Source organism: Coturnix japonica, chromosome 4, assembly GCF_001577835.2.
Source record: "Coturnix japonica isolate 7356 chromosome 4, Coturnix japonica 2.1, whole genome shotgun sequence".
Lineage (NCBI taxonomy): Eukaryota > Metazoa > Chordata > Aves > Galliformes > Phasianidae > Coturnix > Coturnix japonica.
Window position 1 is genome coordinate 17,718,319 of NC_029519.1, and position 15,836 is coordinate 17,734,154.

Consider the following 15,836-nt stretch of genomic DNA (forward strand, 5'->3'; position numbering starts at 1 on the left):
CTGCGATACTTTCCATGCAATTTGAGCATGCACGGGTCTCCCTTTTCCCCTGCCCTTCTCTCCCGAGGCACAATGGTATGAAGTGGGGTGGGTCACCTTCTTCAGCTCGTCCCTTTCTCCAAGCTGTTACTGGGAGGGGTGAGCTAATTTCTTTGTGATATCTTTTCCTGTAGCTCCTATTTCTCAAGTAAAGGCTCTGACATTGCCTTTGTTTGTTTTACAGTCTTTAAGAGTGTGTCCATGTGATTCTCATGTTTTAAATGTTTCGGCCTGCTGAACTTAGTACAATAATGAAAGCACAGAATCATAGAATGGCTTGGATTGGAAGGGACTTTCAAATCATCTAGATCCAACTCACAAGCAAAAAGATCTGTCTGTCTCTGTGGCATGTAGTAAGCTTGTGCAAATGAAAACAGAACTTGTTTGTGTTTTCTGGAAAATAATTGTTGCGTATGGTATTTGCTTCTACTGCAAGGGGTTGAAAGCATTGAAGTGAGAGGGAAGGCTCTTCTGTTGCTCTGCTCTTGTGCCTTAGACCTATGTTGAGTAGAAGTGAGAGATGTTTGGTATTAGCCCTTCTACCTCCTCTGGTAGATCTCTCCCATGTTTTCCAAAGGAGAGTTAAGAGCCATGTGTCTTAATTCTTCTGTCCGGGGCCCCATCTGGAACTCTACCTCTGCCATGCCTTGAAGCTCTTTTTCTGGCACTTTTCATGACTGGGTTCTTTGACAGTACTTAGCAGTAGTGGTGCTGTTTCCCAGTTCAACTGTGTTTTCTCTTTCTTTATGCTTGGAATTGGCATGAGACACAGCCAGATGGAGGATTGGCTCTCTGCTGGAAAGTTAAGTTTTTCTTTTCCTTAGAGCACACTTAGTTGTCTGTTCAGCCATGTAACTGAGCATCTAAATTGAGCTGATAAATTTAATGAGCGTAACTCACTCTAATTTTAAGGGGAAAAAATAGCACCTTCAACAGTACCTTCTGCCAGCTTCCTTACTAAGATGTGAATGTCATCATCAGAGCTGTTATCAGTGCTGAAAGTGAATATGAGGCTGACTGAATTTACTCCATGTGAGAAATCACAAGCAAGGCCTAGGTAATAATAGCTGTCATGTATTTATGCCTGATGAAGTATGCAAATTCAAAGCAGACTTAGGGGGAGAAGAGGTGCTAGATTTAAATTCGACAAATAATAAATGGTGAGTTGTGAGTAGGTTTGAGGGAAGTGTTTAAATTTCCTGGGTCTCGTATTTATTATTAAATTTCCTCTAAAGGCCTCTTGCTGACACTGTGTAGTGGTTTGTCCTGTCTGATAGGGATGGGACTGTCTATGGATATGCACTTTTTAAGCAACTGCAAAAACATAAACAGATTCTGTGCATAACCATCTTGAAAAAAGGAGTGAATTTTTCTAGCTGCAATTAAGTCCCTTGTATGCATGGTCCAGAGAAATTCTAGCTACTCTGTAGGAAACAGCATCTGCTCCTTCCATTTCTCTAGTTCCTTCCTTACTTTCCCAGCAAGGTCCTGCCCAAGCCACGTTACACCCTGGCTAAGGGCACTGGAAAAATTGTGGATGTGTAAGTGTAGCTGGTTGGCATTCTGAGAAAAGGCAAAAGCAGGAAACAAGAAAACAGCTCCTTCATACCTGTGTGTGCAGCTTATATGTTAATCTTTCCATACTGTTCAGTTCTATCTTTTTTTCAGTATAACACACAGAACAGACCCAGAAGAATTATTTGTTAGTGTAGGTAGGAAAAAAAATGGTAGTTAAACAATATGCTATTGGTACTGCATCCTCTCAGGTCTCCCATTAATCTCCAATCTTTCTGCAGGATTTTTCTGTCTTTGAAGGCAATTCCTTTCTGCTGAGAGGGGTGGTATGCTGCTTCCGTTTTAGGAAGCTGGTAAACCTAGTTTAGCAAGCAGGGAGATTATTAGTCATACTGGCAGAATTTAGAAAGCAAAAATGCTGCTGTTACTATGAATATAAAAAAAGTACATTGTTTGACAGGTTCATCCAGATGGATGCACTTAAAAAGCAAACTTAGTTGCACGATATAATTTTTAATGTTTCCTGTGATTTTTGATTTTTTTATTTTTAATTTTTTCTTATTGAAAAGCAACATGCTTTTTGGGCAGCAAGCAGGAGGAACTGGAAGCCATTGTGCATCAGGCTATGACTGATGTTTTGCTGTTAGCAAAACATGGTGGGATTACTCCCATGACTGAAATGCTGTAATGGATGGTTACAGGCTCTTCAGAAAGAATAGATGAAGAAGGAAGGGTGATGGTGTGGCCCTTTATGTTGAAGACTGTTTTGATGTTGAAGAACTTGGACTTGGGAATGATAAAGTTGAGTGCCTGTGTATAAGGATCAGGGGAAAGGTGTGGGCCACATTCCTCAGCTTGCCCCTTTATCCAAACTGTTACCAGGAGGGGTGAGTTAATTCCTTTTTATATCTTTTCCTATAGAGCCTATTTCTCAAATAATGGCTCTATCATTGCCCTCATTTGCCCTACAGGTATGCAGGGAGGAAGTTGGGAAGGCGAAAGCCCAACTTGATCTCAGATTGGCTACTGCAGTAAATGAGAATAAGAAATCATTTTGCAAATATATCAATGGTAAGAGAAGAACCAGGGAAAATTTCCATCCTTTATTTGATACAGTGGGGAATGCAATCACTGAGGATAAGGAGAAGACTGAGGTCCTCAATGCCTTCTTTACATCTGCCTTTAATAGGCAGATCAGTTATACCCTGATCTGGAAGTCTGGGATGCTACACAGAATACACCCCTGCTGATTGAGGTAGAGACAGTCAGAGCTCCTCCTCCATCTAGACTCTCACAAGTCCATGAGACTGGACGGGCTCCATCCTAGGGTGCTGAGGGAGTTGGCAGGGGTGATTGCCAAGCTCCAGTCCACCATTTATCAGCATTCTTGGTTATCTGGAGAGGTCCAAGGGGACTGGAGGTTTGCCAATGTTACTCCCATCTACAGGAAGGGACACAAGGAGGATCCAGGGAACTACTGGCCTGTCAGCCTGACCTCAGTTCCAGGGAAAGTTATGGAGCAACTCATCTTGGGTGAGATCACACGGCATGTGCATGGCTTCGAGGGAAGCAGGCCCAGCCAGCACAGGTTCATGAAGAGCAGGTCGTCCTTGGCCAACCTGATCTCCTTATACTACTAGGTAACCAAACTGGTAGATGAGGGAAAGGCTGTTGATGCAGTCTATGTAGACTTCAGCAAAGCCTCTTGTCTCTCACAGTATTCTCTTAGGGAAACTGGCTGCCCATGACCTGAACTGGTATACCCTTCTTTGGGTAAGGAACTTGCTAAAGGGTCATGCCCAACAGGTTGATTAATGGAGTTAAGTCCAGCTTGTGACCTGTTACAAGTGGTGTCCCCCAGGGGTCAGTGCTAGGGCCCATCTTGTTTAATATCTTTACTGATGACCTAGATGAGGGAACTGAGTGTACCCTCAGTAAGTTTGCAGATGACACCAAGCTGGGAGGTGGTGTCGATCTGCATGAGTGTAGGGAGGCCCTTCAGAGGGATCTAGATAAGCTGGATCACTGGGCTGAGGTGAATGGGAAGAGGTTCAACAAGGCCAAGTGCTGGGTCCTGCACTTTGGCCACAATAACCCCATGCAGTGCTATAGGCTTGGGGCTGAGAATGGCTGCCCAGGGAGGTGGTGGAGTTGCCATCCCTGGCAGTGTTCAAGAGGCATCTGGATGAGGAGCTACAAGATATGTTTTAGTGACTTGTGGTAGCAGCAGTAATGGGAGGACAGTTGGACTAAATGATCTTGTAGGTCCTTTCCAACCTTGTGATTCTCTGATTCTATGATGAGATGCAGTCAGGCCTGTACTGTGCAAGAAGACTGAAACTATGAAGTGTTCTGGTTGTACTGCATAGTCTTGAGCTAAAAATGGCTGTTCTTTTGTTTAAATCATATCTTCAAAGCTAAATTAATTGGTTTGTGCAGGGTAAGCTGAATAATACCCAGAGGAATTAGATAGGGATAAATCTAATCTGATTGTTTATTTAAGAGAGATATTTACAAAAACAATATGAAAGGAACTATTCTACAGCTTCCTAACTGCTCAGCTTGGTCTGACCTTTTGAAGACCTTCCTTTCACAATCCCATACAACATGCTGCAGAAGTTGAAGTAAAATGACTTTTGTTCTTCCATTGTGTCCAAACAGTAGCTCAGAACAAGAGAGAGAGAAGACTGGGTGAAGACAGATACAAAAGATTTAGGCTTTCATCTCAATTCCAGGTTGCCTGGGGAGCTGTGCAACACCCCAGATCCTAAACAGGTCTCCAAATCATCCTCTATTCCCAGCCCTGTGCATACAAAAATGTCTCACCAGGCTAAGGAGGGATGGGTGACTGTCCAGAGAATAGAGGATAATGCAGAAGTATCTTGCAGTAAAAGATACCAATGTCTCTCTCAGGTAGGTGTGTTTATAAGGAGGGAATCTTTGCTTAAGTGGGAGGAGCTGTCATCCTTTGTTATTACAGGCATGGTTGCAAGATCCTGCTTTTCCAGAGTATTTACATACATTACCACAAGATTTCCTCTCACATGGGCTACTGGCATAGTGAATTATTCAAATCAGAAAGTTCAAACTTACCTGATTTCTTCCTGCATTTAGGACATCAGCTGTGTTTTACTGACTTCAGCTTTCTTCAGAGAAATTTGTCCCCTTGTGGAAGGGACTGTATAGAGGCCTGAATGCAGATTAGGACCTGTCATGCATTTAATAACTGCAGAATTCTGTTTACAAGAGTATTGTGCATGGAAATGATTTTCTTCTGCACACTGTTAATGAAGTACTGTTCCAAAACTTACTGGGAAATGTGATTATGGTATTCCTGGGTGATTATTTATTTATTTTTCCTTTGATGCATATTTATGAAGTCCCAGTGAAGAAAACTCTGGGCAACTCTTTATACTGATCACTCTTATCATTAAAAAATGAATATTTTGCTGTGGAGAAAGAGCATATATTCCAAAATGGTTGTGCTAGTTGGTTCCAGATGCAAATGTTTTTCCTTTTCTCTGAGCAGTATAAGGAATGCTTCTCATTTTTCATCCCTTCCCTTTGGCTAAAACACTAAAAGGAAAGTCACTATTAGCATATGGTGGAGAGAAAAATAACTGCATGCATCCTTCAGGCACTTCTCAATAAAAGAACGTACAGAAGTGGCTCAAGTGTGGGCAACGTAATTAATGTGTAAGTCACTACTTGCTTAACATGTAGTTTCTCCTTGTGCTACAAAACTGAGAAGTGTTTGCTTTGCTGAGAAAGAGGGAAGCATGTGCAGAGTTCAGGAAAATAAGTCTTGAAACAAAGGAAAGTTCTCAGCACCAAGTGCTGAGGAGTTAATTGTTGTTTCTAGCCAGTGACCGGAAATATACATCCCACACCCATCACCAAATCAGATAGAAGATTTTTTCAGATCGTGCGCATCCCTAATGAAATTTAAGTACAAATTAGAGCTAATAAATGTCATATATTGGAGATCACAGTCAGAGCAGCTTTAATAGTTGGACTGCAGGATATTCGGACTGACTAAAATGAAGTACAAGTTTTTCAGCTGGAATCACATATATTGAAAACAATTAATGTCTGATGCACAGATGGGGAATTCTTGTAAACATGCATAACCGGGGAAGAATAGCTCTGTGTGTCAGCATCAGAATGAACTGCTTATAGAGTCTTTTCTTTTTTTCTTTTTTCTTTTTGTTAATTCATTAATTGTGAATAACTTTGTGGTTCAAGATCGTAACTGCAGGCTTGTGTACACAAACCTTCTTTATGAACACAGCAGGAATTTTAATACTGTTACTGTGCTTCCGGGTGCAGTTTGGACCAGGCGCTTTGGTGCTGACCTTTAAAAACATCATTTCACTTTGTGACTCTCCTCAGACTGTCCCAGAACAAATACCTAAGGAATAAGGGCACTTAGTGAACTTTTGTGAACACCTGACTTTTTGTAGGTCCTTATCTCACTATTCCCCTTGGTTCTATATACATCTCTATTGCATTTGTCCTGAATAAAAATGAGACCTGTGTTTATGTACTGCTTTGTAAGAACCATCAAAGGTCTCTGCAGAAAGATTTGGTTACCAGATGTTGGTCTTCACTGGCATCAAGACCTAGTCATTCAAAAACAGCTTTTCATCATCATTTTCTAAGAGAACTTTTGCAGACTGAATGAAAACTGAATGGCAAACCTCCCTGTCTTGAAAATGCCTCATCCAAAGCAATCACTAATACATTTATTTTTCACCCTCAATTTCTTGACTTCACAGAAGAGATTTAGAAATTGTAGTAAACATTTGTCATCTGTCCAGGTTCTTGGCTTTGTGTCTGTGTGCGCCCTCAGTACTGCCTCTTTCATTGCCTTCTCACCTGAACAAAAATCCATATGTTTAAAAAAGTGCAGAGCTTGTGAAGTAAATATTTTACTTCTCGAGCAAGAAGCAAATTGCGAAGGCGCTTTGTTTCATGAAGGCCAAGATAATTCCTCTGTTGGGGGTTAAATGACATACATGATAAAGAGTAAGAACAATCTCTTCTACTTAGAACTGCTATTTGTTACTGAGATGATTCTGTATCAGTGAGAAGAACTCTTGAAAACAGGCATCCATACATCAAGGATGGATGTACTGGTTTTTAGTTCCTAGCTTATTTATATACTACCTAGCTTGATTTATGTGCTTTGTGTTCAATTTTAGGCACCAAAGGAAGAAACAAAGGGGAATTTACAAATCTTCAAGGTGTAGCTGCATCTACAAATGGAAAAATATTAATAGCAGACAGCAACAACCAGTGTGTACAGGTATGAGGTTATGCCACTGTCAAGTATTTGTCTGGAATTTTTTCCTCATACCGTTGCCTAATTCGTATTCAGATTATATACAACACAACACCCATGATTTCTCAACTTCTATAACCTGTGTGAAAATCTAGCTATGTTTTCTCCTGCCTGTCATGCATTTATTCATGTTGATTGGGTTTGTTTGTTTGTTTGTTTTACAATTAACAATTTGTTGTTACTTTTTTAGGCTGCCCATGTGGTAGCAATGAACAGGGCAGTGGTGTGACTTGTTCTGGAGTATGTCAGAACCAGAAAGCCACAGGCAGTAAGAACTCATTACCAAGCCTTTTCAAAGAGATAGAGCTGAATATTCATCAATAACCTCATAGTTTCTAATTTGTGGTCCCTTCAGAAGTTCAGTGTCTAATTGTCTTGGGGATGCAAGTAGTGGACTAATTTTTGAGTAGCTGAGGCATCTGTCAGGAAGTGGCCAAGTACTTATTCATAAGTCAAATTATTACATTTTAAAATACTCTTTTGTCGTATCTTTTATTTTTAAAATACTTTGGTTTTGACTGTGGCCAAGGCGGTGCTTCAATTTCCTCATTTCTAATACAGGTATAACACCACTTTCAACTATCTAAGAGGGATATAGTGAAACATAATTAACTGATGTTTATAAAATACTTCAAGATCATTCAAGAAATAGTGCAGTAAAAGTGCTTAGAACTTCTTTATTAAGAAATCAGGGTCCAGGTGGAGGTCCCTTCTTAAGTGGGGCATATTGCTTTGAAATACGGACTGTAAAAGTACTAAACATTACTGTCTTCTGGACTACAGTTCTCATTAGTGAATTCTAAATTGTAAGCTCCAAAACATAGATGATGCAGACCTAGTTTTAAAACTAATGTTTTCTGTTACAGATATTTTCCAATGATGGCCACTTCAAAAGTCGCTTTGGCATAAGAGGAAGGTCTCCTGGCCAGTTGCAACGGCCAACAGGAGTGGCTGTGCATCCCAGTGGTGACATCATTATTGCAGATTATGACAACAAATGGGTTAGCATATTCTCATCGGATGGAAAATTTAAGGTATGACCATATGAACTCCCCTGAGATTTCTCTGTCTTGCAAAGGAAAGCAAAGTACCTTTGTAAGGATTTTTGGTGTGTGTCAAGAAACAGCATTGTTTGTTTGTTACTTAGTATAAACTCCATTGTTGTGACATGTGAATGCATGACACAGACATGTTTTATAATAAATAGGAAGACACCTCAACTACACTGCCAATGTAATATCAAGTAGAGAGCATTTGTTCCATTCTGCAGTCCTGAGCACTAGGTATTTGTCTGCCTTTCTGCAGCTTGCAGTTGAGAATAGTAATCACGTAATCAAGAGGAGGTGAAGTAGGCAAAGAAGCTCATACCATTAGTAGTTTGATTATATATAAAGCTGTGTGTGTATACGTATATACACACAGGACAAAAACTTTTGAGAAGTCTTCAGTGACATATGGAAGGGAAATGTAAGGCATCAGACCGATGATGATGTTCTCTATTTATTCCATACATATCGACAAATTAAGGGCATAATTTATGTATGGTCCTGTTGATAATGAATGCAAGGAAGAAGCAAGCCAAGAGGTCAATCTGGTGTTATAGCATGGAAAGGAATATTTTATGTAGGGTGATGTGCAGTAGAAAAGCTAAAAGGTAGGAAAGGAATTACTTGTTTTCAGAAAATAAGTTCTGTGTAGTGTGTGCTTATTTTCATGTGAGCCTGGATGCTTTTTATGGCAGTAAAATGAAACGACAGCTAGTGCTCTACGCCAGTGCTTGTAAAGCTGCAGTATTTATCATGTTTAGGATGTGGGTACAATTCCAGAGAGAATTAAAGGTTACCTCCATTTGATGCTGTTGTCTAAGTGCATACTACCAAGCTGGGTGATGAATGCTGGACATAGCCCTCTCTAGCAGAGATTAGCATCACTCCAGCAAGATAAAAAAAAAACCTTCAGAGATATTTCTACCATCGTTACGTAGTTCTAAAGACCTGTTTTGGAGAGAAACCACCTGTTTAGCATTTTCTGGCAGCCTCATGACAAAAGGCTCAGGTCCTGACCTACTCATGTGGCTATGAACAGATGGCCTTCCTTTATTAGTTTTCACAAAGTGACAAATGCTGTATCAAATAGCAAGTTTTGCTTGCAGAGTCTCCCATTTGAGAGACACTTGTACACTTTTAGAAGTAGCCAGATGCTGCATAGACTCAAAGCTAAAATAAAACAATACTACGATGTAACACAACTAATACAAAAAAATATAATAGATATGATTTGGATTTGCAGAGATGACATGATCTTCCTTGTTGAGTAGTTTTAAAATTGCACGGCTACATAGGAAAATCTTGGCTTTGGCTGAAGAGGCAAGAACAAAACCAAAGAAAGATGCAGTTATTTAAGAATCCAAATACTCTGAGTAGTCCAAGTGTGATGTAAATAATTATTAACCTATTTAATGTGGACTGCCTTGGTCAGCACATGGAGGAGGGAGGGCTCGTTTTCCTTCCCTCTCCAGCCAGGATATAAATGTGACACCGTTGTGGATTGTGTCAGCTCTGGAGGAAACAGCCATGTCTCTGGAGGAGCCAGCTCCCTGTGTCCAACTGGGAGTCAAAGTATTGGAAAAAAATATAAAAATAAATAACAAGATTTAATGTAGTTTCTCTGACATGGAGCCCAGCTTTGGTTTTAGTTAATATTATTTTTGTTAGACTGCACTAGCTGTGTGAAGTCAGCAGTGTTTGTCAGGGTAATGCATTGGACTTAATAGTTCTTGAGACTAGACTGGTTAAATAAGAGACGAAACATTAACGATAGAAAATACTACTCTTAGATTTAGTGCAGCAGATAGTATTCGTTGGAAAGAATACAAGAATATTTGAAGACAGGTCTTTTACCTGGAAGAAAGGTTGAAGCACAGGACATATGTAACAAGTCTAGCTTGTGGAAATCTGGGAAAAAAGCAACGTACAAGGGCTCTGTCTGATTAAACTAGGCAACGCTTGTGAGAATGCACAGATACACAGGAATAACAGTGTTTCACTTCAGAGGATAGCACCTGCAAGAGATCGTATATCATTTGAGATATTGATAGTCTGCTAGTTGTTAACTAAGCATTATCAGGGGTCTTTTTTTGAACTTATTCTAAGTATTTTAGTTGTTGCCTCCTTCCTTCTTCATTTACTCTACTTTAGCTTCACAGCTTTTTAATACTCATGTGAGCCAGAAAGCAAATTTCTCCTGGAGCCAAGCCCAGGCATCTCCCTAATAACAGAACTGGGCTGACTCATCCCAGCAGCCTCTGCCAAGCAGAGAAGTGTCACCTTCCTCAGTTGCTGGTAGCAACGGAGGCAGAGCTCTGTTTTCTCAAAGCTATGAAGCTGGCATAATGCGAGCTTGGCAAATCCTAAGCTAAAGTTGCACCAAAACATAAGTAAGTCTCTTAAAATGAAAGGCTGCAGTATTGTCTGCACAATGAAGCATCATACAGGGTCTTAGAACTGGCTGTTCTCCTTCTGGTTTATGTAATGAGTCTGACATGTGACTACTGAGATGTCATTTAATTTCCCAGTGCTTTATTTTCCTCATCTGTAAAAGCTAGACAACAGTACTGGCTTCCTTGGTAAATTACTTTCAAATCAAGGGAAGATGTATTAATTGCTAGGCGAAAAAGAGAAGTGAAACAGCAGTATCAGCCTCTGTACCAGTGGTGTTCAGACCTAGTGAAGGAAGTGGAGACAAGAGACACAGGAACAAATTGTGGTCCACCGAGAAGAAAACAACTAAGACTGCATGTTGTTAGCCAAACTGAGTTGTAAATTGGGTTAAGACATTATATTATGATGGCTGGGAAAGGATAGAAGAAAATATTTTATCTATCAGAGTTTTATTTTCTTGTCCTATTAAAGGGATTAAGAAAGGAGCTGCTTGAAGCTGCCTGCATGTTTACATAGAAATAGTTCTGTGTGGAGTGTGATAAATGGTCACAATTAAATTAAGACAATCATACAAATGATAAACCCATTTATCATGTGACACCACAATGCCTGATGATGGATTTATCTCCATCTTAGGGAAGTTACAGAATGGGGAAAGAAGATATATTTCAAGTCTGTAAATTAGTTTCTGACAATTGTGAACCTTTCTGACAGCAACAAGATTGGTGGAGTTGAACTGAAAGCCCTAACACACCTGCTATTACAGGGGAAGAAGTCTGTATAATTTGTCTTATCTTTTTTTAAAATAAAGACTCTAGGAATATCTCACAAGAGAGTATTTTCCATTCTAATAGTATGGTCTTATAGACATATATTTGAAAACCAATCTGAATTCATGAAAGCCTATAAAACATGGAACAAAATGTCCTTGACTGAATTCAATTATTTGTATTAAAGATTCAGATCGTTCATTTTACTTTATTCATTTCTGATGGCAGAAAAGTCTGAAATACTTCCATTCATATACTTAACAGCAGTGACTGGGTTTCATAATGCTCTGTTTTAAATAATCAAACCTACAATTCTAAGAAAGCTGAAATAAAAATACGCAAAACATATGTTCAGCCAGAGCCAGTGATGTGTCATCAGTGTATTTTGATCTAAAATGGAAACAGAGATTCTTCAGACCCTAGCTGGGCATAATTTATTGCTTACTGCAAATTACATTGTGAATACTGTCCCAGGACTAATAATTTTTATTACTCTTCTCATTGCTGAGTGTCCATTAATTCAGTATGTGATTTATTCACTTTTTTTCTCCCTCATATATGTTTATATGATCAGAAGGACACTATACTCATGAGCCTGAGTCATTTTTCCCTAGGAATCCTGGAAGGATTGCTGGTAATCCTGGCAAGGAGTTGGTGCACAGGCAGACAAACATTCAGGCATCCCAGAGGAAAGAAGGGAACATGTTATTTAATCACTCCAAAGGAAATGAATCTACTGATTTGCATTTGATTTATGTTATAGCTGTTTCTTGTTATGCAAACCTGAATGCATTTTGTAGATTTGCTTATATGTTTCCCTTGGTGATCACCAAGTCATCTTTAATAGATTTCTTCCTGGGGTTCTTTTAGTGTGATTTAATTAGGTGTTCATTGTCAAAATATTGAGTTAAGTTGCTCAAGAGAGCATATGTATCTGCACATAAAACAGACATACGATTGTTTCACTTTGGCTATGCATAGTCTTGAAGTTGCAAGATTTACTCCCTGGAGTTTTCTTTGAGACTGAAAGAGTCTGTGTAATAATGCTGTTGACTTCATACTACACAGCCTCAGGTTATCTCCATTTCTTTATTTTGAGGTGGCTCCTGCTTTTATCAACCCCACCCATGAGAATGTACTGTGGAATAGGAGCATAGGGTTTCTTAAGGATAGTTGAGCTTCTTTAGATATTCATGTGGTTGTTTGCTTTAAAAACATTTGGAAACTGAACAAAATGAGTTATGTAATGGATCTTTACCATGTTGTGTAATTTGTCCTGCCTTGATAGTCAGTGACGAATGCAACTTTAGCTGCTCACATAGACTACTTAAGGATGGAAAGGCCCACTGGGTTCATCAGGCCCTGCTCCAGCTTTGGGAGACTCCACAGCCAACAGCCTCTCTGGGCAACCTGTGCCAGGACTCCAACATCAATACATAACAGACGTGCAGCCTGACATTCAGAGGGAACCATATGTTCCAGTTGGTGCCCATCACTTCTTGCCCCCTGACACTGGGAACCACTAAAAAGAGCCTGACTCTCTCATCTTTGAAACAGAATACAGCAAGTGTGACTTCACCAGTGCTGAACAGAGGGGAAAATTCCTCACTACTTGCATTAGGTAAAGGAGAGAGGCAGAGAAAGCATTGATGTGTCTTACTCCGTATAGGCAGTGCAGTGAAAAGTGGTATTTTCTTAAAGAAGATGAATACTTTATTGTCTGTTTAATTAAAATTCAATTGGAAACAGAAAATTATATCATCCACCAAAGAGATGGATGCAAGTTTGTAGGGTATCTCTGACAAATTACTGCAGGATCTGGAAGTTCTGGGATCTATAGTTACAACTCGGGGTGTTCAGTGGACTGTCTGTCCAGAACCATTAAAAGCTCACAGAAGACCTGACTTTTGGAGCCAACTGGGTAATTGTTTCCAAATTTGTCCATCACTTAAGCTGTACCCACTGTATGCTTCTCTGCTGTGGCTTCTTTTGACTTTTTCCTGTGCTCAGAAGAGGCACCTAATGTTCACCAGTTCTACTATAGCTACAGCTTTTCAGTCAGATGCCATCTGCAGGCTGAGGAAAATAATCTTCCATCTCCATCCTGCACATTTTTACCATACCCAGCATAGTAATAACTGCAAGACTTCTTATAATGTATTGATTTCTGTGATTCATGTCTCTTATAAGCCCATTTTCCTAGTGTAGTGAGTGAAAGGGGACAAGAGGTCTTCTTTGCATGCCTGCCTACCCTATCAGTATGCTAGCATTGACTACATAGCCATTTGTTTGGATCCATATTGTTGTATGTTTAGATTCAGTTGATGGGGTGGCAAATTTTCCACTCTAGAAAGGACATACAGAGAACAGTCTTTCTTTTCAGCTGAAGATGAAATGAAAAAGTACGTGATATGAGCTGATAAAGCAATCACTTCCCCCGGCAATCTTTTGATGACAAAAATTTCTTTTTTGTGCTACTCTATGCCTGTAATGCAGGACAGCTTTGAAATGTTCTTATTTCTATCACACTAATGTGTTTTTTTGTTCCATGTCTTCTGTTTTAGGCTAAAATTGGATCTGGAAAACTCATGGGCCCAAAAGGCATTTCTGTGGATCGTAATGGACACATCATTGTAGTGGATAATAAAGCATGCTGTGTGTTCATCTTTCAGCCAAATGGGAAAATAGTCACAAGGTTCGGTAGCCGAGGGAATGGTGACAAGCAGTTTGCAGGTACACTTGATGGTAATATGTAAATCCCCTCTGCTTGCCTCTTCTGCTCACATTTGCATGATGTCTGAACATGTTGAACATGCTATACCCTACTCATTTTCCTTCCTGAGAGTGGAAAGTTCTACTAAACATACAGCTTGTCTTTGCTTCATGATTTGTTTAATTGGCCAAGAAGTCCACAACCTATGTTCTGCAAATGTAGGTGTAACTAACTTGTTTTATCTACCTCTCTGTGGCTGGAAGCATTTCAGATCAGTGATTCAAGGAAGACAGACCTTAAATAGCATTTTGTAAAGGCCCACACTAAGCTGTTAATTATGATCAACTCCAAACATCGTGCTTTGTGTCTCCTGTGATCAAATACACATTAACTCTTGCCCCATGTAGTATCTTCCCATTAGAGAATGGGCATAATGGGACAGTGTTAAGACTGAGATCAGAAAGACTCAGATATGCAAATGCCAGTCTGAGGAAGCTGCAACTTATAAATTCAACTGTGTGTAGGCTACATGGGACAGGTGAATTGTCCTTATTTGAATATTTTCAGTGTAAAGGTCTTCATCCTGTTTATACTCTGTACTGATGAACTGCAAAAATTGAAATCAAGTTTTTCATTTCCTTAATAACTTAAAATGGCACCAAATATTTTTATTCAGGTGCTTTCCTGTTTTCAGGTTTGTTTCTTGCTCATGTCTGTGTACACAGTTCAACACACAGAACAAAAAGGCACTTTTTTTCCCTAACAGTATTTTCTAAGTAACTTTTGCATTTATCCTAAGCTTGTTTGCTTGAATGCTTGTAAGAAGTGATCAAATAAAGCATAGAAGATTCTATTTAGGCTTTACTTTTTGGAGACTATTTTCATTATATATACAACTTTATTCCAAAGCACTACACATTTTCTCTTGCTAATCAACATATAAATATCTGCGTAGTCACCCGTGTATAAAAGGAATGAACAGTGCTTATTGATAACACTAGCTGTCAAATGGTTGGAAAATTTTATTTACAAAAAGGCATGCTGAACTTTTTATAACAGGAAATGAAATGAAGAGTGGCTTGAAATTGATTGTCCCTTTTTGATAGAAGTCGAGCAGTGGTGTTACCATTTAGTTGCACTGCTAATTTTATTGTGATTCTTTCTTCATCTGTATTGCAGGTCCTCATTTTGCAGCTGTAAACAGCAACAATGAAATCATCGTTACAGATTTTCATAACCATTCTGTCAAGGTACTGTCAGTTAATAGCAATTTGGGATGCTTTTTATTTTTATTTCCTGGGGAAAATATTGTTAAAAACATAGAGACCATTCTTTTTAAGTGTGAGGCTGAATTAAAAGACTCATAGATCTTTGCATGCACTGTGTTTAATAGAGTTGTAATCAGTTGCTTTTGGTTTCAATATTACATTCTATAGTTCCATTGCTTAAATATACATATGTTATGCCTGAGATAAATAATATCACCTTAGTTATTTTTAATTAGCTGTCTGAAAAAATCTGTTACTTATCAGTCTTTTGATATTTTAGATAACTGATAACTTCTTTTGAATTTCCCATTAAAATCTTCCCACGATTCTAGTTGAATCTTTCTGAAAACTGCAAAGTGAAGATACTTGACAGACATTATTCTGTAGTTACAAGCTTTATTATTACTGGATCATTTTATGACCTGATTGTCTTAACTCTGTAAGACAAACATTTAAGACAAACATTAAGACAAAAGATTTTTCATCTAGTATATCCTGCACAGGGCAGAACTGTCCACTGGCCATTAGATCAGTGGGAAATCCTGACTTGTGGCCTATTAAATAGCTGTGGTAAGATAGGTGGAAGATTTGTTTGTCCCAGTAATAAACTAGAGCAAGGATGTATGTTGAAATGTCATGTGCTGGAAAACATGAATTAAGGAATTGCAGGCTGTTTCAGAAACTAGTTACCTGTTTGCTTTCAGGCCATGCCACTCCCTTTCAGCCTTTTCAATTCTTCTTTTCACT

The 15,836-nt window shown here is 39.1% G+C and overlaps 1 protein-coding gene across 15 annotated transcripts in view; it reads left to right on the top strand.

Annotated features, from left to right (window-relative positions):
* The window catches only part of TRIM2 (tripartite motif containing 2), an 82,699-nt gene that overhangs the window by 59,337 nt on the left and 7,526 nt on the right, over positions 1 to 15,836 (top strand). For 14 of the 15 annotated variants that reach the window (XM_032444157.1, XM_032444160.1, XM_032444167.1 and 11 more), the window contains exons 7-10: positions 6,759 to 6,862; positions 7,765 to 7,932; positions 13,673 to 13,853; positions 15,001 to 15,071. In XM_032444157.1, coding sequence (XP_032300048.1) covers positions 6,759 to 6,862; positions 7,765 to 7,932; positions 13,673 to 13,853; positions 15,001 to 15,071 — 524 coding nt within the window. The remainder of the gene's footprint in view (positions 1 to 6,758; positions 6,863 to 7,764; positions 7,933 to 13,672; positions 13,854 to 15,000; positions 15,072 to 15,836) is intronic. The other variant, XM_015860937.2, reaches the window with a different exon arrangement.